This window comes from Alosa alosa, chromosome 11 (assembly GCF_017589495.1).
Source record: "Alosa alosa isolate M-15738 ecotype Scorff River chromosome 11, AALO_Geno_1.1, whole genome shotgun sequence".
NCBI classification, from domain to species: Eukaryota; Metazoa; Chordata; class Actinopteri; order Clupeiformes; family Clupeidae; genus Alosa; species Alosa alosa.
The window spans coordinates 33,983,754-34,011,562 of NC_063199.1; the positions used below are offsets into that span (position 1 = coordinate 33,983,754).

Below are 27,809 nucleotides of genomic sequence, written 5' to 3' on the forward strand. Positions count from 1 at the left end.
AGTGACTGTGGGGCAAAGGATTCAAATCTCAGCTAGAATGAGCACAAGGACCTGAGGTGTAACTGGAATGTGGTAAATGTCTTGACATTTCCTTCAGGTTTCCTTGCAGTTGAGTTAAATGTTGTGTGACACATATGCCTCAGAGGTGTGGGCACACATGCATATTTATAGTTGTGGTCAAACGTATTCCAAATCACATTGCTATTCATTCATGCAGTAATGTTATTTTTGACCTGCATTATTATAATTGAGCATCCTCCATTTGTTTCAAACGATATTTTTAGCCATTTAACAACTCACTATATGAATGTTTTCAAGCTGATGTTGTGATGGTGAAGCACTAATATTGAGGAGAAAACAGACTGTATGGCGGATGTATCCGTGCCGTCGGCTACATCCACCTGTCTGAGATGACGCACCTATTCCCGTCGATCGTCGATAGACGATGTAAGCCAATGAGAGTTCTTCTGTATGCCCTAACTGTGCCCCTTGACGCAAAACACACCCCGTGGAGTGTGATGGGCGGGACCTCTCAGCCGAGTTGCACTGTGAGCTCCAGTTGATGAGAGGAGAGGATGCATGGGTCGCTGGAGAGCGAGGTGAGACACAATGTCTTGATTGACCTTTTAATGGGAAAGGGAGTAATACGCGCTGTTGGCTAAGCACAACTACAGAATAACCTAGAGCGCTTTGCTTTTTTGTCAAATGCCAACTTAATTTAAGCACAGATTGTTACTGTCGCAGTTTGATATTATGGAAAATATATTTCTTGTCTAGAGTAGATGCAGTTTTCTGTGATATTTTTTGGTGACGCTTAAACGTATTTAAGTTCAGTCTTTCTAACAGGTGGTCACGACTCAAAGTGCAGCTTAGACGCTACATCTCTGTTTGGGCATCCTGTAAGCAGTCTGTCTTGTCAGCGACGCACCTGGCCATTGCTTAGCTGCCAGAACAAAACAACTGGACTGAAAGAAAGAAAGAAAAAAACCGCTTATACATTTACTGGAAATTAGATGCAATCGAAGTAGGTTGTGCGTAATGGTTAAACTGAAAGGATTTCTTAAACTTAGCGTCTGACTCTTCAAAGAGTGCTGTAATAATATCAGCAATATAATTTGGCCTTCAGGCTACTTTAACAAACACTATGTGGTGCATGTTTCTTTCATAATGTTAATAGGAACATGCTGTTAGGCTAGTTAACCTGTCATAAACTGTGTTCCATTTTTAGCAGCAATGTGACGCATTGTGAAGATGCTCAGGGGTCGATTCATCGTACAGTGACGGTAGTAGAATGTGGAATGTCAAAATCATTTCAGACCTATGCATGACTTAGACTTGAGTTTGGTGTAGTGGATAAATACACATGTTTTACGCATTAAACGCTAAATATTTCTTAAAGCAGATTCTAAAAGGGGTAACATACTGAACAAAATAGTGTCATTAGGTAACGATGTGTACATAGTTCACATGTAGTGTTTTGCAGCTCTTTCATTACCAAGTAGACATGTATGGCTGAAGTACTATGAAATATTTCCCAATTTATGCAGTGACAGTGGTTACCCAAATACAGTTTTGAGGCAGCCAGAGTGCTGTTTTTTCCAGGTAACACAAAGTGACTTGGACATGCCATTAGTGTCCTCCACATGCCCTTAACACATGGTTTAGAAACCACTGCTGCTAGTCTGTCTGGAACCTTCTGCCCTCTATGTGTTTGTCATTTGTGGAGACATCTTGCCATCATTTCAGCAGCATTTCTAAAAAGCTTTGTGTGCTGTGTGATGCTGACAAAGCCAGCTAGGTTAGTTAGCCTCAGCCAATACATTAAGATTGTGGCAGAGAAAATATCTGGAGTCACAGTCTTAAGCCATTTTTATTTTCAACAGGTGAAATAGTACCCAAGCAGGATTTACAATTTCAAGTTATTTTCAAGCATGTAGGATGCCAACAGTGTCCCCCAGTGTGAATGCCTCTTGTGTGAAGTGCTGTCTGCTGCCTAGCTTAGCCTTTGCTTATCAGAAGCTGAGCTATTAGTGTAATTATACACTAACTGACATATCAGCACTTTTTGAATGGCCGTGGGTATAGGGAAGTGTTATTTTATTCTTCTTGTTTTAAGTATATTTTTGGGGGGCTTATTTGCCTTTATTGTAACGAACAGTGAAGAGATCGCCAGGAAGTGAGTCGGGGAAAGAGACGGGGATTGGGAAGTGACCTGGGATGGACTGACCAGGGTCCCTGTGTGTCTGGGATGGACTGTGGTATGGACACTGCAGAGCCATATAAAGGTACCTTTATATGGCTCTGGGACACTGTAGCCAGTTTAACCACAGTGGCTCTGACATTTGTTAATTGATTACAGATTTATGTTAATCATGTTATCTAGGCATCTGTACATGAAAGTAGGTAGTTCATTTAGTGTCCATACACCTGCTTGTTGTCCAAGTACATTTTGACGTTTTGTTAGTTCAGCAAGACATTTTTTTTTTTAGTCATAAGACTTAAGAGTTTGAAACCTGAAATTTACATCTGCATGCCAACAATGGCGTTGTTTTACATTGCACAATTTATTTCTGCCAGGTTACAAAAAATGTCCAAGACTTACCTTAATGTAGGTTAACATTATCTCAGCATACATATTCGTATAGGAAATTATCTTTGTTGTTTTAGACCTGTTAGAGGTGAGATTGGGCCTTTAAGTCAGTGTACTAATGGTTGACCCTCTGGTTCTGGTCCTATGAAGCTGTGCATTATATTGACTCTTCTCTCAGGACGGACGGGATTCTTGTGCTTGTCAGAAGCTGTATCTCACCCCTGGTGGGGCCTTTATGTGTGTGAGAATGTGTGTGTGTGTGTGTGTTTTATGAAAGACAGAGCCAGGTGTGTGAGTATGAGTGTGTGCTATGTGTCTCCTCTCCCCTGGCCTTGCTCCTCAGCGCCTGTAGCTGCAGCAGGAGATCTGTATCCCTCCACGGCCACAGATTGCCTAATTAGATTAAGCAAGAGGCTTTCCTGAGATAATCATTCAGCCTTTTCCTCTAATGAAGCCAGCACTGCACTGTGGGCAGACCGCGCGCTGAAGGTCAAATCTTTTTCTACAGGGGCGCTCTTTGTTCGTAACCCCGTAAACGGAACGTCTTGGGGCTCCCTCCATTCCGATGCCCCAGGGCTACAGCAGGCCTGTTTGGACTAATTGTTCCTAAGGGGGATGCCAGGCTTTTCTGGAGTAACCGGAGGGATTACACGGCCATAGCTACCAGTGTTTGCCTCCTGTTGCTGTGAGATAGGCAATGAAGACGTTTGGTGTGAGTACTACTGTGGAAGTTGTGTTTTAGTCACCAGGTAGCACCATAACGTTTATGCCAGAATGGGACAGATGGCCATGTCTTCCACATGACATACCGGTTAAATCTAATTGGGTCGTAGACTGTTAGTTTGTGGTTTGTGTGTGTTATTACCTTCTGTTAGAAACACACAGATTGTGTGAATCGATTCTGTTGGTTTTAGACACACCTTGTCCCTCTCCTCTGAGCAGATTTAACATTAGAGGGTATGGACCCACTTATTTTGGCTGTCAGTCAGCCTCGGAGCCGTAGAGAGGCCACGGGGGGTGCTCTTGACCTCTGAACTCACTTTGCATTTGACTGTCTTTAGTCAACTTCTGAGTGTGTGCGCTTCAGAACACAATTCATCATGGAAGCGCTTACTAATGGTGTTCTGTATCACCCCATGAAACTGAGTTCTTCACAAGCTGCTACTGCCCTGGGGAATCTGTTAAAATTGGAATCAAATTGTTTCCCTTCCAGATATACTTTTCTCTTGCCAAAACAGGAGTTCTGAGTCAAGCGAGCTTATAGCCTCCGCCATGGCAGCTCAATGTAACAGAGCTAATTTGAGCTTTTCTTGTCGGAAGGAGTCCTTGTAGATATTCCCCCTGGTAGAGCCAGTGTACAACCGGCCTGTCACTGTGTGATTCATGGTTGAGTAACAGACATGCTGCCTGCAGATGATACCCATCAGCTTGACTCCATCATTAGGTTCTTGACTGATGTGAAGCTGCAGATTGGACAGGCATAAAAGTAAGTAAACAAACAAACAGAAACAAACAGCCATTCACCCCCTAACTGCTTTTATGTACAGATGTAGTCCATTCCAGGCAGAACCTTCCAGGTCTTCAATCAAACTCCCGACTGAAGATGACTAAGTAAAGACTCTGGAATCTAAAAGAAATGGACGCCTGTTTGCTCAAGTTCCTGGAGTCTCGCAGCACATGCCCCTGAGGAGCCGCAGAGGTTTATGGGAAATCCGGGACTCTGCCACTGAGGATTGTGTCGGCATTAAGGGAGGCCTTCTTTCCACCACTGCGTGGTGTGCCGCCGTGAGACCATGGCCAAAAACTCATATCGGGGATCAAAGCATGCCAAGGCGGCGGAGGCCAACCATGACGTGGATTTTGGCTGCTCGCTCAAGGAGCTGCGCTCTCTCATGGAACTCAGAGGGCCGGAGGGCTTGCAGAGGGTCCAGGAGACCTACGGAGATGTGCACGGACTCTGCAGCCGCTTGAAAACCTCCCCCGTAGATGGTAAATATGCTTCACTTGTCATATACCTGCACACATTACACAGCCACTACTGAAAGGCCAATCAGAAGGTATTCTGTCAGATTAATTAGTGACACATACACTTCTACATAGTGCATATTATTTGTTTGGTTGATACAGTGGAACACCTCCCTTGAACTGAATGGCATTTCGTATTAGCTCACATTGCATTCCATTCTGAGAGTGTCACCCTTGGCTCTGTCATGTTTCTGAATCAGCCTCCCATGGATTTGCAGACTGTATCAGGTGCATAGCGTGAAATGTTACCGGACAATGGCAGCCAGATGGAGTGGATCGCAATGGCTGGAAGTACTGTAGACTGGGCAGACAATACTTTTGATTGTTGAAGCAGTAGGAGATAGGAAATGGTCTTTAGAGGTTTTGGTGAAGCATAACAAGGTTAGTCTACACTCTTCAGGTTGCTAGTCAGAAAACAACTTTATGAAGAGTAAAGTCATTTCTGAATAAATAATTACAGTTAATTACATTACTCTAACACACTGTGCAGGAATGGTAGGTGGTTTGGTTCATTGTATCTTTTATAAAGTCTTTTTTAAACAAGAACATAATCCAATTTTAAAATAATCTTCAAACGTTCAGGGTACATTTAGCTGAAAAAAGGATTGTCTTGATGTGGTACTAGAGTAAATGCTGTGTTGTTGTTGTGTGGTACCAGAGTAAATGCTGTGTTGTTGTTGTGTGGTACCAGAGTAAATGCTGTGTTGTTGTGTAGTACTAGAGTAAATGCATTATACTGAATGTAGGGCCAAATATATTGACTCATGTTTTTGATGTGGCACCCAATTGTTCACCATTATTATTGCAAATATTGGCACATAGCTTTTGTTATATAATTTGCGTATTTGGGTTTATTATGGACCCAGTTGAAAGCACAATAAGTGTGCAATAAATATTGTTTGATAAATAGTATGCTATACACAGTCTATAGCGCAGTGAAGCTAATGTTACTGTGCTGCAGTCTATAGCGCAGTGAAGCTAATGTTACTGTGCTGCAGTCTATAGCACAGTGAAGCTAATGTTACTGTGCTGCAGTCTATAGCACAGTGAAGCTAATTACTGTGCTGCAGTTTGCTGCTTCCATTTTGTCACCATTAAAAAGTGTCCTCTTGAGGTAGCCAGACAGTTGTTTAAAAAGCGTCCTCTTGAGGTAGCCAGACAGCTGTTTAAAAAGCGTCCTCTTGAGGTAGCCAGACAGTTGTTTTTCCCCCCATTTTAAATGTCAGTGTGTCTCCAAGGCATGTCATAGCCCCAGTCTCATTTTTGGTGGTTATTTGTATAGTTCTCACAAAGAATTGAGGATCTAGAAATGGCACTCTAATTATGTACTTTAGGATGCACAGTAATGCTGGGATAGAGTTTATGTTTTATCAAATAATGTCGTATGTTGTATAACCAGATATAACCAGTTCATTATTGGACCAAAACAGTATATTTTGTTATTTGACCAAAGATATTTCCACAGTAATATCAGACAAACCCCAGCTGAGCATAAAACCAGCCTTACTCATAAAGTGTGTAATTCTAGTGCTGTTATATGTAAAGTAGTGGTGTTGTAGTACAGCCCTTTGGGCCAACACACACCTTCATTCCCTAGCAGCAGCTCTAATTCAAATGGTGAAGTCATATCTGTGAGGTCAAGCTAGTTTGTCAGTGAGATGTTCTTGCTTATTCATACTATCACATCTGAGCCATTATGTTTGTGGAACTGTAGAATAAATCACATGTGGATTTCCAGTCATTTGAATTCTTCTAAGAGAGCAGTTTTGGCGCAACTTCACTTTCAAGGTGCTTGGTCAGGGTAGATATAGGGATGACCTGAATAAGAAAACTGAGGTTTTTGTTGTTAATTATATCCTTTAGTAAAATGGAAACAAAAATATACGTAAAAAGACTGAACCATTTGTAAGTCTTACAGGCCTTCATAGCTCCATCTTATAATGTCCTGGTCAACACACCTACTGTAGTTCCATCTTATAATGTCCTGGTCAGCACACCTACTGTAGTGCAAAACTGATGTAACATAACAGCTAAACATCAGCCGCTGCCATCAGTAAATGTCATGTCAGATATCAATCAACAACGCCGACATTGGCCAATACCAATGTTGTTGATATATCGGTGCATCTCTTAAAACAGGATTCAAAGGGAAATCCAGCAAAACTTGTGGATAAAAATGTCAATATTTACAAAATGTATTTACATATTAAAAAAACATTAATGTTTACATATATTTGGCCATTTTTTATCCACAAGTGTTGCTGGATTTCCCTCTGAATCCTGTCATGATGTTTCCTGGTTGGTTTGACACGTCTCTCCTACTGTGGCAGCAGTAATACGGTGGCAGGTGGGAGCAGATCGATTTACCTCGTGTAATCCCACTCACCTTAAACCTCAAAGCACTTCATTGCTCCGTTTGCTACTAATCTCTCTTGCTCATGCACTGTTGCTGGAACGTTTTTGATGTTGCTTAATCTGACTGACTCTGAAGTTTAGAACAGAGACGTTTGAGTGAAATTACCACATGTAGCTCAAGGTTTGCTGGAGAGGGCCTCACTTGGTGGAGTGGAGGTCATGTGTTACGCATGCCGTGTTAGTCAGGCCTGGAGTGAAAGCTTAGGGAGAGGTGAGGACCAGTGTTGCTCAGAGAGGACTTAGTGGGAATAAGTGTGCTAGCAAAGCACTACAGGTCAAGAGGCCTCGCCACAACCTTGCATCATGATATCCTCAAGGCTCCCCTCACCATCACCATCATTCAGTGACTAGTATCTTAACCTCTGAAAGTACATCACTGTTGTCTTACATCAACTCAGTGAAAAAATAGCTAAATCTGTGAAAGAATTTGATCTACGTAGTTTGTGAAATTGAAATAAGGCGTTGTGAATTGTCAACAGTAGTAGCAGTCTCCATTTAAAGCAAACCTAGGACACTCCTTTAGAAGGACCCAGGCACACATGTGGTCAAGTCAAGTATAGTCAAGTCATGTTTATTTATATAGCGCATTTCATACACAGAGGTCATTAAATGTGCTTTCACATAAACAAAAGCAAACAGTAATAACAAGTAAAAACATAGAAGGGCAATATAGTCAAAGAATAGTTTAAAAGGTAAAGATTATAATAAAAAGCATAAAACATAAAACGCACAAGGTAAAATCATTTAAACATAAACAATAATTAATAAGACAAAATAAAAGCAAAAGTAATAATGTGGTGGAATCTTACATTTTGTTGACAGTGCAGATGTTTTTTTTAACTCAATATGGAGGGTTTTTTGTAACAAATACATCTTTCAACTGTTTATTACAAAACTTTGTATTTCATGATGTAATGATGACTCATTTTAAGAAGTTTATATTTAGAGGAAGTTTATATTTATTGAAGGTTAGAATGAAGGATTTTAGAGTTGGGTTACTTCGGAAACATTGTAGAATATAATAAAAATCAATGCCATGAGTTGCAGTTTCTGCTTATTTGTTGCCAAGGTTGCTTAAAAAAGACTTGGTCAGCTATCAACATGGACTCAGATGTTTGTGTTGGTGGATTTTTTAGATAGGCCTAGTGTTCCCCTTTAAGTGGCGTAGTGTTCCCCTTTAAGCATTGTAGGTGCCAGCAGAGCTACAGGCCTGCAGAACCAGCAGACCAATCAGAACAACCCTAATTTGCACATTAGAATCCTTCAATATATCATTCAGTGCGTAATGTCTGTTGAGTCCATTTATAACTGATGTTCATTTAAAACTAATGAAGGGTTTCTGTTTTGTCTTGGGCAATAAAAGTGTTTTTTTTTAACTGAACTTTAACGAGTAGGATCCATCAAGTCATAGTAACATGATAAAGACTCCATTTGTGTCCGTCCGCCTATGTTGAGATCATACCAAAGTTGTAGAAAGAGGCTTGGAATAAACTTGATTTGGTATGTTATGTACATTATGTAACTTGAAGGGTCTAAATGATGTTCTATTTCCTCATAGGGTTAACTGGAAATACGGAGGATATCAATAGAAGAATAGAAGAATTTGGGAAGAACTTCATACCTCCTAAAAAGCCAAAAACGTTCCTTCAGTTAGTATGGGAAGCATTGCAAGATGTGACTTTAATTATTCTAGAAGTGGCAGCCATCATTTCACTAGGCCTTTCATTCTATCGACCTCCTGATGCAGAAAGAGAACGTAAGTAAGCACTTTCACATTCTCCAATTCAGTTATTCAGTTATTTCCACTGACCTAATTTCAGTGTTTATCTGTAAATGGCTGTGCAGTAATGTATGGATTTGTATTGATACACACACTCAGCTGTAAATAACTCAAGTAATGTGTCATGCTCATGTCCTTACTCATGCGTGAGCTTTGTATTATTCTTATTCTATCCTCCTGTATGTATTATTTGTATTATTTATCATTTCTTAAACATGATCCACTGTTGAAGTTGATTTGGGTCGCACTGCTGTTGTCCTTCTGCTGCTGAGTGCAATGTTGTGATGCTGCTGTTGTTCTGCTGCTGCTGAGTGCAATGTTGTGATGCTGCTGTTGTTCTGCTGCTGCTGAGTGCAATGTTGTGATGCTGCAGATTGTGGGAAGGCGGCCGGAGGGGTCGAGGACGAGGGGGAGGCCGATGCAGGCTGGATCGAGGGGGCCGCCATCCTCCTGTCCGTCTGTGTGGTGGTGCTGGTGACCGCCTTCAACGACTGGAGCAAAGAGAAGCAGTTTCGCGGCCTCCAGAGCCGCATCGAGCAGGAACAGCGCTTCACGGTCGTCCGGGGAGGACAGGTCATCCAGATCCTAGTGGCTGACATCATAGTCGGCGACATAGCACAAATCAAATACGGTAATAGTTTAGTTTAGTTTATTAGTTTAGTTGACAGGGCTAATCTATGGTCCCTGGGCAAGAGTGAAAAAGACAATAAAATACATACAAAACATTACAGACAGTATCAGCAACAAGACAACAACAGCAACAACAACATTACAGATATAACATCATACAAATCACATAATACATTTGGTGTTCTATATACAGGTTCAATGATCGCATCATTGAGTCTTCAAAAAAGTTTTAAAACTGTTCAGAGTTGCACAATTCCTAATATGTAGTGGAATTGAGTTCCATTTTCCAGTAGCTTGGAATGAGAATGCTGATTGCCTAAAAGTGGCCTACAATTGTGGACTAGCATGGCTCGATTTTCAGTGTCCTAGTGCTTCCTCAAATATTTACTTTATAATTGACAGAAAAGAAAGCAATCATTTGGACAATCATTCGTAGCCTTTAATTGTGTATGTCAGAATGGGTCTGTCAATTGGAGAAAACTCTTGGCAACCTCCACTGACTCTATACTGTTTGAGTTGTCATTATTACTGTGTTATTATTTCTTTTTTTTTTTTTTTTTTTAAGCTTTAATTTTAAATTGTCTTTTGTATGACCTGCTTAATGTGCTACTGTGTTGTGCAAATGTGAACACCTGTGTCTCCTGTCTGGTGCTTGTTTCCAGGTGACCTGCTTCCTGCGGACGGAGTGCTAATCCAGGGCAACGATCTGAAGATCGATGAAAGCTCTCTTACTGGAGAATCAGACCATGTGAAGAAGACACTCGATAAAGACCCCATGTTGCTCTCAGGTGATGCAGCCCTGTCATTTTGCTAAATCCCTCTTTCCATGCCATAATCATTTGTGCCATAATGGCTGTAAGGCTAAGCTACACCATACCGAGCTACCGAAATGAGAGACCCCTCTCATCCAAACCTCCAGCTTGTTCCAGCTTCTCTGAAAGAGGTAGATGCTCCAGACATTTGTTTTGACAAGATCATACCTCAGTGAAGATATTACATAATAGATCGGTTGGTTGGTACACAGTGCCTTTTGTGTTAAACTAATGAAAGATGCAATTAGAGGAGATCCCCTTCACAGGGTGTGTGTAGATATGTTGCAGAGCACAAGAACAAGGCGTCTCATTGGTCTTGTTTTAGGTCTCGCTCTGCTCAGCTTCTGCTCAATTGCTGCCAAAAACGTGCTTACTGAGTCACTGCTCACAATTTATCTATAGCTATCCTGCAGTAACGTGTCAGGTGTAATATATGAACAGCGTCTGGAAATATGTGCTGGAATGGAACACAGAAATGGAACAGAATGTTCCCAGAGAGGGAATGATGGAGAACCTACGCCTGAGTCTGAGGAGGAAATGATCATCGTCTCAGTTCTTCTACGTTTGGAACAATTTTGCATCCAGTGTGTCTGACTTTAGCTGATTTGTCTCTTCCAGGCACCCATGTCATGGAGGGCTCAGGGAAAATGGTTGTGACAGCTGTGGGTGTCAACTCCCAAACAGGCATCATTTTCACCCTGCTCGGGGCAGGAGATGATGATGATGATGATGACGATGACGAGGAGAAGGCGAGGAAAAAGAAAGAGAAAGAAGAGAAAAAGAAGGAAAAAGAGAGGAAAAAGAAGGAGAAGAAAGATAAGAAAAGTAAGATTTCCCTGGTTAGCCTCTCGCTAAATCCTCTTGTGAACAGAGAATCGTGCTGGTGCAGACTTAGATATTGTTGGAATGGAGAAACATGAAAGATCACAATGACCTTGAGAATGATAAAAGATCACAATGACCTTGAGAATGATGGTTTGATGCATTAGATGTGATGAGAACATCAGAGACGAGATGAGCAGCACTTAGCTGAGTCCATGCTGCTGTGCCACTGATGGCTCGGCTTTCTCAGACTGTACCATCTTCTGTTTCTCACAGGCAAAAAGAATGAAGGTGGGGAGAGGAAGAAAGGTGAGTTGGTTGAGCCTCACCCTGTGTTGCCTGTAGTTAGCTCTGGAACAACCCGGAGTGTGTGTGGCTAATCGGGCCTCTTGGGGCAAGCGGCCAGAAAAGGCTCAGACACACACAGCTGGGAGCTGAACTCTACCAGCTGTGTGACGCAGGTCCACTCCAAACCTCACACACTCCATTACGGCCTCCCGGTCCACTCCAAACCTCACACACTCTATTACGGCCTCCCGGTCCACTCCAAACCCCACACACTCCATTACGGCCTCCCGGTCCACTCCAAACCTCACACACTCCATTACGGCCTCCTGTGTGCACGCGGTCTCGGTGGAGTCACTTTGTCAGTTAAGGTGTGCCGTGTTGAGAGATCTTGCAATGAGTTGAATTTAGCTGTGAGTGGGAAAAGAATATTAGAGATGCTATATGTTATCTTTTCTGTCCAAAATTTAAATGAAATATACGTCCTACTCACTGTTCAGGGAAATATGCCCTGCTCACTGTTTTTATACAGTTAAATCACTATTAAATCTTTATCATCCACGTACATACTGTGAAAGTTTATGATGAAATCATACAGCACTTATCAGTTCATATTTAAACACATGTAAACCTTATAGAGGGACCGATTAGACACAGCCATTGACAAGAGCCAAGGTGTTGATAGTAAAGTAGCAGTAGTTGGCTCCCTACTGTGGTCTGTGTTTCTTTACCCCCATATGGTGCGGTGTGTTGCACTGGTCAGGCGCTCCATATGGTGCGGTGTGTTGCACTGGTCAGGCGCTCCATATGGTCAGGCGCTCCATATGGTCAGGCGCTCCTGTGTGTGCTGGCGGGCCGAGTGGCAGGTGCCTCTGTTCACAGTGATTAGCGCCAAGGAGCTTAAAGCCCGTGAGCACGGCTGCTCTTCTTTTATTCCCTCTGTTTTCCAACCGTGTCACCTGCCTTCCTGCCCTCAGCTGGCAGACATGTGTGTGCTGGCGGCATGTAGGTGCCTCTGTTCACAGTGATTAGCCAAAGAGCAAATCACCCACCCACCTGCCTTCCTGCTCCCCAGCTCGACACAAGCTGGCAGACGCAAACCCACACACACACACACACACACACACACACACACACACACACACACACACACACACACACACACACACACACACACACACACACACATATACACACACACACACATGCACATACACAAATATGCATATACAGGCACACACTGGCAATATATACAGGCAAATGCATGCACTTATGCAAACACGTTTACTACACACACACACACACACACACACACACACACACACACACACACACACACACACACACACACGTACATATACCCAAACAATACGTACGGGGCCTGCAGCTCTAACAATAGTGCAGGTGTGGCTTATGATTGTGGCTTATTCATTTATGCTGGCGCTTGTTTTTGCCTTGCAATGAGTGCCGTGAGAGATAATCCTCCAACCAGGATTACAGACCACTACTGATATCATCTCCAGCAGACCACTACTGATATAATCTCCAGCAGACCACTACTGATATCATCTCCAGCAGACCTTACTCCACCCACCAGCAGACCACTACGGATATCATCTCCAGCAAACCACTACTGATATAATCTCCAGCAGTCCACTACTAAAATCATCTCCAGCAGACCTTACTCCACCCACCAGCAGTCCACTGCATTGTAAATCAGTGGATGATGTAAATAATTTCAAAGCATTATATACATAATGGAATACAACCCGGAAGGGACAATCATGTGAAAGTACCTGATGTGAGAGGAAGAGTGAAACCAGAGGTCAAAGTGTTGCATGTGCACTCTAGGTAAGAGTGGTGTTGTGTTGCATGTGCACTTCTCTATAGGTAAGGATGGTGTTGAGATGCATGTGCACTCTATAGGTTAGGATGGTGTTGAGATGCATGTGCACTTCTCTATAGGTTAGGATGGTGTTGAGATGCATGTGCACTCCTCTATAGGTTAGGATGGTGTTGCATGTGCACTCCTCTATAGGTTAGGATGGTGTTGCATGTGCACTTCTCTATAGGTTAGGATGGTGTTGAGATGCATGTGCACTTCTCCATATTTAAGGATGGTGTTCCTCCACAGGTAAGGATGGTGTTGAGATGCAACCCCTCAACAGTGACGATGGAGCAGAAGCCGAGGAGAAAAAGAAAGCCAACCTACCAAAGAAAGAGAAGTCTGTGCTACAAGGGAAACTAACCAAATTAGCAGTACAAATCGGCAAAGCGGGTACGTTTTGATCAGTTTTCCTTATCAATATTAAAAGGATTGTTTTACATGAATAGAAATTAAACCCATGCATATGCGCGTGTGTGTGTGTCTGTCTGTGCGTGCGTGTGTGTGTGTGTGCGTGTGTGTGTGTGTGTGTGTGTGTGTCTGTGTGTCTGTGTGTCTGTGTGTCTGTGCGTGCGTGCGTGCGTGCGTGCGTGTGTGCGTGTGTGTCTGTGTGTCTGTGTGTCTGTGCGTGCGTGCGTGTGTGTGTGCGTGTGTGCGTGCGTGTGTGTGTGTGTGTGTATCTAGGCCTTTTGATGTCAGCCGTCACGGTCATCATCCTAGTGGTGCTCTTCGTGGTGGACACCTTCTGGGTCCAGGGCCTGCCGTGGATCAAAGACTGCACTCCCATCTATATTCAGTTTGTGGTCAAGTTCTTCATCATCGGCGTCACTGTGCTGGTGGTGGCCGTGCCTGAAGGACTCCCACTAGCCGTCACCATCTCACTGGCCTACTCTGTCAAAGTAAGTCATTTGCATACAACGCAGAATTTAAATATTACTATTTTAAAGCCATTTTGTGGTTGATGTAAAATATTACATTTAGTAAAACATAGACAAATAGATCAACATAATAGGTTTAGGTATAGGTGATCCACTGTTGATGATCTACTCCACTCTGGGATTGAGAATGTTATACTTTTGTACTTCTAGAAAATGATGAAGGATAATAATCTTGTGAGACATTTGGATGCCTGCGAAACCATGGGCAATGCCACTGCTATATGCTCGGACAAGACTGGAACCTTGACCATGAACAGGATGACAGTGGTGCAGATTAATATTGCAGACAGACATTACAGAAAGGTCCCAGAGCCAGATCTCATTCCTGGAAAAATCATGGACCTACTCATAACAGGCATCGGCATCAACTGTGCATATACCACCAAAATTATGGTAGGATAATTGTTTTCTGTCTTTCAGGTTTTGGTGTTAGAAATAAAATAACGATTTAGGTTAATGGATGTAATGGCTGTACATGGATGTTGTTTACGGGTGAAAGCTGATCTCAGGAACAAAAAACACCCAAGCTGGTAGATTGTTAGGGAAATAAAAAACTGCACCGCAAGTTTGCTCCACTAATTTGAAATACAGAATATTCTCTGAGAGTATCATCTCAAATGTTTTGTTTTTTTGGATGGGGTGATATCAACTTGTGTGTGTGCTCCTGGGTATGGCCTGCTATGTGTGTGTGCCCTTTGGTATGGCCTGCTATGTGTGTGTGCTCCTGGGTATGGCCTGCTATGTGACTGTGCTCCTTGGGAAGGGGTCGGTGGTAAATGGAAGGGCTGTTTGTTTGTTTGTCACCAGTCTCCTGAGAAGGAGGGCGGATTACCGCGCCAAGTGGGCAACAAGACCGAATGTGCCTTGCTGGGGCTCGTCATGGACCTGCGACGAGACTACCAGGCCGTCCGGAACGAGTACCCCGAGGAGAAGCTCTACAAAGTCTACACTTTCAACTCCGTCCGCAAGTCCATGAGCACCATCATTAGGAAATATGACGGAGGATACCGCATGTTTAGCAAGGGAGCGTCGGAAATCCTTCTGAAAAAGTAAGAAAATCACTATAGACATCACAGTCACTATAGCCGTCACAGTCACTATAGCATCACTATAGCCGTCACAGTCACTATAGCATCACTATAGCCATCACAGTCACTATAGCCGCTACAGTCACTATAGCCGTCACAGTCACTATAGCATCACTATAGCCACACAGTCACTATAGCATCACTATAGCATCACTATAGCCGCCACAGTCACTATAGCCACTATAGTCACTATAGCCATCACAGTCACTATAGCCATCACAGTCACTATAGCATCACTATAGCCACTATAGCCATCACAGTCACTATAGCCATCACAGTCACTATAGCATCACACAGTCACTATAGCATCACTATAGCCATCACAGTCACTATAGCATCACTATAGCCGTCACAGTCACTATAGCCATCACTATAGTCATCACAGTCACTATAGCATCACTATAGCCATCACTATAGCATCATCACAGCATCACTATAGCATCACTACAGTCACTATAGCAGCCACATCACTAGCCATCACTATAGCACAGTCACTATAGCCACTATAGCCATCACAGTCACTATAGCCGTCACAGTCACTATAGCATCACTATAGCCATCACAGTCACTATAGCATCACTATAGCCGCACTCACTATAGCATCACTAGTCACTATAGCATCACTATAGCCATCGCATCACTATAGCCACAGTCACTATAGCATCACTATAGCCACGCCACACAGTCACTATAGCCATCACAGTCACTATAGCATCACTATAGCCGTCACAGTCACTATAGCCATCACAGTCACTATAGCATCACTATAGCCGTCACAGTCACTATAGCATCACTATAGCCGTCACAGTCACTATAGCCATCACAGTCACTATAGCCGTCACAGTCACTATAGCATCACTATAGCCGTCACAGTCAGTATAGCATCACTATAGCCGTCACTATAGCATCACTATAGCCATCACAGTCACTATAGCATCACTATAGCAGCCACAGTCACTATAGCCGTCACAGTCACTATAGCATCACTATAGCCGTCACAGTCACTATAGCCGTCACAGTCACTATAGCATCACTATAGCCGTCACAGTCACTATAGCATCACTATAGCCGTCACTATAGCATCACTATAGCCGTCACAGTCACTATAGCATCACTATAGCCGTCACAGTCACTATAGCCGTCACAGTCACTATAGCATCACTATAGCAGCCACAGTCACTATAGCATCACTATAGCCGTCACAGTCACTATAGCATCACAATAGCCGTCACAGTCACTATAGCCGTCACAGTCACTATAGCATCACTATAGCCGTCACAGTCACTATAGCCGTCACAGTCACTATAGCATCACTATAGCCATCACAGTCACTATAGCATCACTATAGCCATCACAGTCACTATAGCCGTCACAGTCACTATAGCATCACTATAGCCGTCACAGTCACTATAGCATCACTATAGCCGTCACAGTCACTATAGCATCACTATAGCCAGTCACTATAGCAGTCACTATAGCCATCACAGTCACTATAGCATCACTATAGCCATCACAGTCACTATAGCATCACTATAGCCGTCACAGTCACAATAGCCGTCACAGTCACTATAGCATCACTATAGCCATCACAGTCACTATAGCATCACTATAGCCGTCACAGTCACTATAGCATCACTATAGCCGTCACAGTCACTATAGCATCACTATAGCCATCACAGTCACTATAGCCATCACAGTCACTATAGCATCACTATAGCCATCACAGTCACTATAGCCATCACAGTCACTATAGCATCACTATAGCCGTCACAGTCACTATAGCATCACTATAGCCATCACAGTCACTATAGCCATCACAGTCACTATAGCATCACTATAGCCGTCACAGTCACTATAGCATCACTATAGCCATCACTATAGCCATCACAGTCACTATAGCCATCACAGTCACTATAGCAGCCACAGTCACTATAGCATCACTATAGCCGTCACTATAGCATCACTATAGCAGCCACAGTCACTATAGCATCACTATAGCCGTCACTATAGCCATCACAGTCACTAGTTTCTGGGAGAGCTGGTAATGTTGACTGAAATAGTTGTACTTTACAATAAGGCTTGTCTGGCCATTTAAACAGACACAGAATAGTAGAGATCGATGCATCATCACAAACCTACCGTGAATCGGAAACACAGTTGTTTCCTCCATGGATAACATTTCGGACATTGAAATTACCACTAAAAAACACAGCCAGCACAATGGGTCATTTTTTTCCCCAGCCTAATTCTAGCTTTGTAAATTGGCTTGTAAAGAGCATCTGGGCATGTTTGTGACGGACCAAAGTTGCATACCTTCAGAGAACAAGGTAAAACACACGTTCATGCATAAAAAAAACAAAAGCCTGACATGTCAATCATTTGTTCAGGTGTTGCAGAGTGTTGACAGGCACAGGTGAGGCCAAAGCGTTCAAGCCCAGGGACCGAGACGACATGATGCAGCAGGTCATCGAGCCCATGGCGTCCGAAGGCCTGCGCACCATCTGCCTGGCCTACAGGGACTTCCCCACCTCGGACGGAGAGCCCGACTGGGACAACGAGACCGACATCCTCACTGCCCTCACCTGCATCTGTGTAGTGGGCATCGAGGACCCAGTGAGGCCAGAGGTGAGGCAGCTGCCTCTCACAATGCTTTACACTCCCATGATGGACTGAACCACTTCACCTCACTATTACTTATTTTTGGAAACTTGTGACTTTTACTCCACTACATTTGAAAGACAAATACTGTACTTTTGACTCCACTACATTTGAAATATGAGCTTGAAGTACTCGTTACTTTTAACCACATTTAATTCTTTAAATGCAATAATACGATAGACCATCTTGAAGTTCATTTTTTCAATAGTTCTATTTGAACTTGGCTGAATTGGCTTTGGTAATGATGGTGACAACAGATTCTTCATCAGAACATCCTCCATGTAGCCTGGGAGAACCTAGACAAACCTGTTAGCAATTGAGATTTGAGAAGTGGTATGGTGTTAACCAAGCTATCCTCCATGATCATTCCGAAATTGGAATGAAATTAGACAATCACCTGACATTCACCACATAGCTAGATCTTTACCCTACATTATTAAACGATAAATAATCTACTCATAATTGAGTTTTCTGGTTTTGTATTCGGCAGTGAAAATGTTTTAGATTTGTGAACAGAGAATGAATAATGATTTAAATTATATTATTGCATCCATTTGAACAGTTGAAAAGTTATGAAAATAGGTCAAATGTTTTTGTTGGATGTATGGAGCTAAAGGTCTCTTCAAGTCCTATGACCGACCAAAGGATGTGTACCCTATTAATGACCAAATAAACATTACATTACAATACTGTTAAAAAGGCCAAATAGTGATTAAAAAGGAAAAATACATCTGAATACTTACCGGTAAGTATTAAAAGCAAGTACCGGTACTTCTGTACTTCAACTTAAGTAAAAATTCTGACTTAGCAACTTTCACTTGTATTGGAGTAATATTTGACATGGTGTATCTATACTTTCACTTAAGTAAAGGAATTGTGTACTTCGTCCACCTCTGCTGTTGTAAGATCTAATGCAAATATGTTAGTGGGTTGGACAGTGTACAGTACAGGGCCGTTTTGGTGACAGTTGTGCTTGTTTAGATGGCCCTCCAAGTCAAGTCAAGTCAAGTCAAGTTTATTTATATAGCGCATTTCATACACAGAGGTTATTCAATGTGCTTTACATAAACTAAACCAAACAATAATAACAAATAAAAGCATAGAAGGGCAATATAGTCAAAGAATAGTTAAAAGGTAAAGATCATAATAAAAAGAAAACATAAAACACAAGGTAAAATCATTTAAAAAATAAAGAATAATTAGTAAGCAAAACAAAGGCAAAAGTAGTAAAAAAAGTAATAAAAAGACAAGGTACAATAATTATCAAGGCAGATTCAGAATTTGTAACTCGGCACAGTTAGCAGAAAGCATCTGAGAACAGTTTGGTCTTAAGTCTAGATTTAAAACTGGCTACAGTTGGGGCCTTTTTGATGTCATCCGAAAGTTGGTTCCACAGCTGAGCCGCATAGCAGTTAAAAGCTGCTTCACCATGTTTAGTTCTAACTGTAGGTTTTACTAGCAGGTTTTTCACCTGGGACCCAGAGGACGAGAAGGTGTGTACTGCTGAAGCATGTCTGACAAGTATTTAGGTCCTGCTCCATTTACTGATTCATAAACAAGCAATAGTGCTTTAAAGTCAATTCTGTGACTTACTGGAAGCCAGTGCAAGGACTTAAGAATTGGAGTAATGTGGTCAGTTCTTTTTAGTTTTTTTGTTAGAATCCTAGCTGCTGCATTTTGTATCACCTGAAGCTGTTTAATAGTCTTTTTAGGAAGGCCTGTGAACAGTCCATTGCAGTAATCAACCCTGCTGGAGATAAATGCATGAATGAGTTTTTCTAAGTCATGCTTTGACATCAGCCCTCTGAGTTTAGCAATATTTTTGAGGTGGTAAAAAGCTGATTTAGTTATCGCTTTCATGTGGCTGTTGAAATTTAGATCACTGTCAATTAATACACCAAGATTTTTAACAGTATCCTTTGCCTTCAACCCTTTTGTGTCAAGGAGAGTGGCAACCCTAAGTCTTTCCTCCTTTTTACCAAATATAATTACTTCAGTTTTTTCTTTGTTCAACTGAAGAAAATTTTGAGACATACAGGTGTTGATTTGTTCTATACACTAACACATAGATTCAAGAGGACCATAGTCGTTTGGTGATAGAGCCAAGTAAATTTGTGTGTCATCTGCATAGCTATGATATGAAATCAAATTATTTTGAATGATTTGTCCAAGTGGGAGCATATAGAGGTTGAATAATAGTGGCCCCAAGATCGACCCCTGGGGAACACCACAGGTCAAGGACGTTGGTGTTGAGGTACAGTTTCCGATGGCAACAAAGAAGCTCCTTTCTTGTAGATATGATTTTAGCCAGCTGATAACTATGCCTGTAAATCCAACCCAGTGTTCTAGTCTGTGTAGTTCCAGCACAGCTACCCTCAGGTGAGCCCTGTGTGGTCTTGATTCCTGCTGTCTTAATGAAGAGGCCTGTGTGGGCCTGATTCCTGCTGTCTTAATGAAGAGGCCTGTGTTGGCCTGATTCCTGCTGTCTTAATGAAGAGCCCTGTGTGGGCGGGTGGGGGTCCGTTTGTCCTGATTAGGTCCCTGACGCCATTAAGAAGTGTCAGCGAGCTGGTATCACCGTGCGCATGGTGACCGGGGACAACATCAACACTGCGCGGGCCATCGCCAGCAAGTGTGGCATCCTGCATCCAGGAGACGACTTCCTGTGCATTGAGGGCAAAGAATTTAACAGGCGGATTCGGAATGAATTAGGGGAGGTTAGTACAGCCTTTGCTTTGCATCTCCATTCCTCTGCTTATCCTATGTCACTGGGGTCAAGCGTGATCTTGTTATTCCATTGTAGATCGAGCAGGAGCGCATTGATAAGATATGGCCGAAGCTACGAGTACTGGCCAGGTCCTCACCCACAGATAAACACACTCTTGTTAAGGGTAAGTCTTACTGTGTTTAAAGGGGCTTACAGTTGTGCTCAAGCACATTTTGCAGTTGTTGAAAAATTCTCTCTTGTGATATTCTGTACAGGTATAATTGATAGCACAGTTCTTGAGCAAAGGCAAGTTGTGGCTGTAACAGGAGATGGAACCAATGATGGCCCTGCACTGAAAAAAGCTGATGTTGGATTTGCAATGGTATGTATCGTCAAAAATGTGTTTTGTCAATAACAAAGTCTTACACTCTGAATTTAACATCGAATGTAGTCCAGATCTAAATTAGAGGACCCCATCAATAACACATTTGATTGTTTTTTGAACGATTTACAATGACGGGTCATATCACAAAACTGTCTTCTTGTCAGGGTTGATGTATATTGAAATGACTTGACTCCTGAAGGAATGCTTGATCTTGATAGCACTGGTCTCCTTTGGCTATTACTTCATCCTGATATGACTGTCTCTCTTCAGGGCATTGCTGGAACAGACGTGGCCAAAGAAGCCTCGGACATCATTTTGACAGATGATAACTTCTCCAGTATCGTCAAGGCTGTGATGTGGGGGAGGAACGTCTATGACAGCATCTCCAAATTCCTGCAGTTCCAGCTCACAGTCAATGTGGTGGCTGTGATAGTAGCCTTCACAGGAGCCTGCATCACACAGGTGAGCCTTCACATGAGCCTGCATCACACAGGTGAGCTGAGATAGTAGCCTTCACAGGAGCCTGCATCACACAGGTGAACTGAGTTGGAGAATACTCCTTTACTAATAAAACAGGATGGTAATAAAACAAATCATGCAATGGGTTTGCTCTGCCATTTGGAGACCACCTCACCCTGCTGGTGATAATGTAATAATGACTCTTATGCATGAATGTTGCCTTAAACATGACACATAGCTAAAACCTTTTGTGTAATGTGTAATCTTTTGAGAATATTTCATTTGTCATTCTATATCTGTTGACACCCCTAAGTGTGGCATATCCTAACTGGCTTATGGGAAAAGCCTTTGTAAGGACCAATTTTATACAATAGACCTTTTTTATGGTCAACTACATACAGATCTTTTATATTTTTTTAATTTGATCCTTGAATCAAAGGAGGTAATTACATTTTACACAGACATTCCATGAAATCTGTAGTTGTGTGACTTGAGCATGACACAATCAGGTGAAGTCACAATGCACAATATAGCTAAAGAATGCCTTGAGCATGACACAATCAGGTGAAGTCACAATGCACAATACAGCTAAAGAATTTCTTGAGCATGACGCAATCAGGTGAAGTCACAATGCACAATACTATGCTAAAGAATGCCTTGAGCATGACACAATCAGGTGAAGTCACAATGCACTATACTATGCTAAAGAATGCCATGAGCATGACACAATCAGGTGAAGTCACAATGCACAATACTATGTTAAAGAATGCCTTGAGCATGACACAATCAGGTGAGGTCACAATGCACAATACTATGCTAAAGAATGCCTGGCGCCCCCTGCTGCTGTCACTCCGTCATTAAGAAAAATAATGATAAAAACGAAATGCAATACATGTTTCATAAATGCAGATTTTGTTGTGGGATATAGATTTCATTTCATATCACTAATCTTTCACTCAGTAACATTTCTGCTTACTCATGTTCTCCCAATTGTGGAAGAGCAGTGGTAATGTCACCGATAACTGGTCGGCCTGAGTTCGTTCCCCGAACCCACTTTGGGAAAAGCCTTTGTAAGGACCAATTCATACAATAGAATAGAGTGGTGAAGTCCCGCCCCTATATGGACCTTTTGCTGATGATGCTATCTGAACAGCAGTGTTTTCCTTTCTTTCACTTCTTCACTTTTCCCACTTTCATATCTGTCACTCATGCCATCCAATCCTATTTTTCCCACTTTCATATCTATCACTCATGCCATCCAATCCTATTTTTCCCACTTTCATATCTGTCACTCATGCCATCCAATCCTATTTTTCCCACTTTCATATCTGTCACTCATGCCATCCAATCCTATTTTTCCCACTTTCCCACTTTCATATCTATCACTCATGCCATCCAATCCTATTTTTCCCACTTTCATATCTATCACTCATGCCATCCAATCCTATTTTTCCCAGTCTGATTTAACAAAGTTAAATGAATAGGAAGAAGGCCGTTACCACTGCAGTCTCTCTCCTCCTGTAGGATTCCCCACTGAAGGCCGTCCAGATGCTGTGGGTCAACCTCATCATGGACACGTTTGCCTCTCTGGCTCTGGCCACTGAGCCGCCCACGGAAGCCCTGCTGCTGAGGAAGCCGTACGGCCGCAACAAGCCTCTGATCTCCCGCACCATGATGAAGAACATCCTGGGCCACGCTGTCTACCAGCTCACCATCATCTTCACTCTGCTGTTTGCTGGTGAGTAAAACAGAATGGCCAACTACAGTAAAACAGTATGGTCAACTACATACAGATCTTTTATATCTTTTTTTTTATAAAAGTTATATTTTTTAGCTTTAGTGGACAGGAAATGACCACTGGATGAGAAAATGCGTGTGAGGCATTTTGGACGAGAAAATGAGGTGCCCATGGGTGCTGGGTCTGCGTGTGAGGTGCCCATGGGTGCTGGGTCTGCGTGTGAGGTTTCCATGGGTGCTGGGTCTGCGTGTGAGGTGCTGTGGTGCTGGGTCTGTGTGTGAGGTGCTGTGGTGCTGCGGCTTTGTGTGAGGTTTCCATGGGTGCTGGGTCTGTGTGTGAGGTACTGTGGTGCTGGGCTCTGACGCTACCACTGGTTCATGGCTCAGCCCTACTCTAACATTTTGTAGATTTGTAGTCTCACAGCCATTTGTATAATACAGTATGCATCTCACAAAGCCATTTGTATAATACAGTATGCATCTGTATGCATCTGGAGACAATGATATAGCAATTTGGTGTGTATGCCCTCAAAACATGTTAAGATTTAATTGTCTGCTACCTTATGGAGGAGGAGTTTAAAGTTGCTGTGAAAATTAAGGCCTTTGTCAACTTTTGGGCAGTTTTTAGGAAGGTAGACCGTAGCTAGGGTGGGACATTGGCTCTAATGAGAATTCCCTAACACAATTTTAAGGAGTTGTCTCCCAAATGTGTATTTTTGTCATAGTAGTGAATTCCCTGTGATAACAGCAGATTTGCAGTTCATACTGTGGTGTTGAAGATCCAAAAGGAACACTGCTTTACCATGTTTTAGGCCAGGACATGCAAAAAGACAGTGATATTGTAGTGGTGTATAATCAGTGTTGGAATCAAACTCCTTTTCATAAACAAATACATTTTTACTTTCATGTCAATCTAAACAACTGAATTGCCTAATGGGTCTTTTCCTTTGAGTCTGTACAGCTCCTGTTTGTGTCTATGGCTTCATCATTCTGGTGCCCTCTGGTTTGCATTGATCAGATGTCTGGTTGGCTGTTTGATGGGTCCATTAAGTATTTATCTGATCTATACACACTGAGCATTGTTAAATTCTCCCTGAAAACAGCACTTTTTTGCTGACCAAGTCATGTATGAACCAATACATGCTCAGTGTTATCAGTAGGAAGGGTGAAAGGATTAGAGAGGGGCTGAATAGAATCATTTGATCCTTGAAGTAATTACATTTTACACAGACATTTCATGAAATCTGTAGTTTTGTGTGCCTAGAGCATGACACAATCAGGTGAAGTCACAATGCACAATACTATGCTAAAGAATGCCTTGAGCATGACACAATCAGGTGAAGTCACAATGCACAATACTATGCTAAAGAATGCCTAGAGCATGACACAATCAGGTGAAGTCACAATGCACAATACTATGCTAAAGAATGCCTTGAAGCATGACAATACATTCCTTGAGCATGACACATTCAGGTGAGTCACAATGCACAATACTATGCTAAAGAATGCCTTGAGCATGACACAAAGAATCCTTGAGGTGGTGAGGTCACAATGCACAATACTATGTTAAAGAATGCCTTGGCATGACACCCACAATGCACAATACTATGCTGAATGCCTGGCGCCCCCCTGTCATTCATTAAGAAAATAATGATAAAAAAGAAATGCAATACATGTTTCATAAATGCAGATTTTGTCGTGGGATATAGATTTAATTTCATATCACTAATCTTTTACTCAGTAACATTTCTGCTTACTCATGTTCTCCCAATCGTGAAGGAGCAGTGGTAATGTCACTGATAACTGGTCGGCCTGAGTTTGTTTCCCGAACCCAACACTAAAATTAAAATTTCTGCTAAATTCCAATCAATTTTAACTTTAACTTTCTCTTTTGTATCTTCCCAGGTGAGCAGATCTTTGACATCGACAACGGCCGAAACGCTCCCCTACATGCGCCACCCTCAGAACACTACACCATTGTGTTCAACACCTTCGTCATGATGCAGCTCTTCAACGAGATAAATGCCCGCAAGATCCATGGCGAACGCAACGTCTTTGAAGGAATATTCAACAATATGATCTTCTGCTCCATCGTCTTTGGCACATTTGTCATCCAGGTATAGAACCAGCTGTGTGCTATTTCATATTTACATTAACATCCAGCTGTGTGCTATAAATTTACATTAACGTCCAGCTGTGTTCTATTTCATATTTACATTAACAGATAGATAGATAGATAGATAGATAGATACTTTATTGATCCCCAAGGGGAACATCCAGCTGTGTTCTATTTCATATTTACATTAACAAAGCTTAGGTACATAGTCTGACCTTCTTTGAGGATTACCGCAAATGTTTCAAAGAAATGTTGTTCACAAATAAATAAGTAATTGACAGTGACGTTTCTGTACTATAAATTGTGAGAAGAGTATGTGAGGGCGATGCGCTGCTCCACAGATGACTCTCATCATTCTCTCACCTTTGTTGTTTCACAGATTCTCTCACCTTTGTTGTTTCACAGATTCTCTCACCTTTGTTGTTTCACAGATTGTGATGTCATCATTCTCTCACCTTTGTTGTTTCCCAGATTGTGATGTCATCATTCTCTCACGTTTGTTGTTTCCCAGATTGTGATGTCATCATTCTCTCACGTTTGTTGTTTCCCAGATTGTGATGTCATCATTCTCTCACCTTTGTTGTTTCCCAGATTGTGATGTCATCATTCTCTCACGTTTGTTGTTTCCCAGATTGTGATGTCATCATTCTCTCACGTTTGTTGTTTCCCAGATTGTGATGTCATCATTCTCTCACGTTTGTTGTTTCCCAGATTGTGATAGTGCAGTTTGGAGGGAAGCCGTTCAGCTGTGTGCGCCTGAGTGTAGAGCAGTGGCTGTGGTGTGTCTTCCTGGGCTTTGGTTGCCTCCTCTGGGGTCAGGTTAGTCCACTGTCTGGCTGTTCTCTTCCATGGATGATCCATCCAATACCCAACACGCTACATTACATGCTCAAAGCAGGATGTAGCCTAAGCACTCTCCTGTACAATAGTAAGAATAGTTAAGTTAACAATCATAATGGAGATGTACTTTGTATAATCTGTGGTCCTCGCTTGCAGGTGATATCCACCATTCCCACGAGTCGGTTGAAGTTCCTGATGACGGCAGGCCACGGCACACAGAAGGATGATATTCCTGAGGAGGAGTTGGAGGAACTGGAGGACCAGGATGAGATTGACCACGCCGAGATGGAAATGCGGCGAGGTCAAGTGCTGTGGTGCAGAGGCCTGAACAGAATCCAGACCCAGGTACAGCATAACTCCTCTACCTATGACTATGAGGATACTGAAGTTCTTCTTGATAATGATGTTAAATAATTAATTTTTAATAAAATGGACAACAAATGGATCTGTATGTCTCTCTTCCCCTGTCAGATCCGTGTTGTCAACGCATTCCGTGACAATATGTCTCCATATGAGGGTCTGGAGACTCCAGAGTCCCGCAGCTCCATCCACAACTTCATGACCACCCCCGACTTCCGCATCGAGGACTCGGAGCCTCAGATCCCACTGATCGACGACATCACCCTGGAGGAGGACTCCGCTCCGACCAAGCGCAACGCTGTGCCTCCCCTTGCCCAAGCTGCCCACCTCACCCAACCAGAACAATAACGCCACAGAGCGGCTACCGCACCTCTACAAGGACGCTGCCGTCCCCCCGACACCTGGCAGTCCCTTGCACAGCCTCGAGACTTCACTCTGAACCAGGACACATACACACACAGGAAGCCTCTCCTCGAACCCCACTGCATTCCACAAGAGGACATCTGGGGAACATTTTAGAGGCTATGTTTGATTTCTGCACTAAGCACATATTTCACACTGAACCTTCTGTCTGTGTTTGTGCAGCAGTTGTGGTAACCGTTGTTTATTTTTCACAGTTTTCCTTCACAAAGCTTTCCACAGATGTCACATATGCCCCAGGATCATTAATGCTTACAAAAATCTATTGTCTCCTCAGTTTGGATTTCAGTGGAGTCAGACTTGGAGGGAAACGATAGATAATAAAAGGTGCATGCAATATCAGATTTTTATACAGCACATACCGCATATAGTGAAAAAAGGTTTACCAAATATGTTCGGAAATGAAGACATGAAATACAAAAACAAAACCTGCTAACAAAAGAGTGATTTATTGAACACATTCCATGAATTGGATAAATTGTTGAGTGCAGAAAAATCATGCCCTTTGTATAGTTCTTAAATGGGGTTTGATTTTCTATTGACTGTTCATTGTTCATCATATTTCAAGTTTGTTTACATGAATATAGATATTTTTTCATTGTCAGTGGAACATGATGTACAAATATGGTGTAACGTGAAGATTAGGTCAGTATTTTAGAAAAACGCTGTATTTTAGGGAAACAGACATCTGCACTACTTTGCCTATAAGATGTATTTGATATTTATTTTATAGATTTATACGGTAGCACCAGTACGGTAGTGGTGACCAATAACGATGTGATCTGTTAAAACATAACTGGAAAAAATGTTAGTGCCCTCTCTCTAAACAAAAGTATATTTTAGTAGACTACTTTTAA

The 27,809-nt window shown here is 42.3% G+C and overlaps 1 protein-coding gene and 1 long non-coding RNA gene across 2 annotated transcripts; one reads left to right on the top strand and one right to left on the bottom strand.

Annotated features, from left to right (window-relative positions):
- Positions 1 to 318: 318 nt before the first annotated feature.
- On the top strand, positions 319 to 27,180 carry atp2b1b (ATPase plasma membrane Ca2+ transporting 1b). Its single transcript, XM_048256945.1, is given in 22 exon segments — positions 319 to 599; positions 4,138 to 4,579; positions 8,589 to 8,786; positions 9,184 to 9,441; positions 10,103 to 10,228; positions 10,871 to 11,077; positions 11,351 to 11,383; positions 13,494 to 13,637; positions 13,929 to 14,143; positions 14,333 to 14,575; positions 14,990 to 15,231; positions 17,658 to 17,895; positions 20,466 to 20,645; positions 20,732 to 20,819; positions 20,911 to 21,017; positions 21,291 to 21,482; positions 23,004 to 23,217; positions 25,122 to 25,333; positions 26,044 to 26,151; positions 26,329 to 26,517; positions 26,644 to 26,834; positions 26,836 to 27,180. Coding segments are annotated over 21 exon segments (3,717 nt in total). The 5' UTR covers positions 319 to 599; positions 4,138 to 4,383; the 3' UTR covers positions 26,972 to 27,180.
- LOC125303286 lies at positions 9,323 to 11,316 on the bottom strand. Its single transcript, XR_007195044.1, has 4 exons — positions 11,215 to 11,316; positions 10,771 to 10,950; positions 10,073 to 10,171; positions 9,323 to 9,402 (listed from the first exon to the last, which is right to left on the bottom strand). It is a non-coding gene; the product is annotated as an uncharacterized LOC125303286 (long non-coding RNA).
- Positions 27,181 to 27,809: the final 629 nt, after the last annotated feature.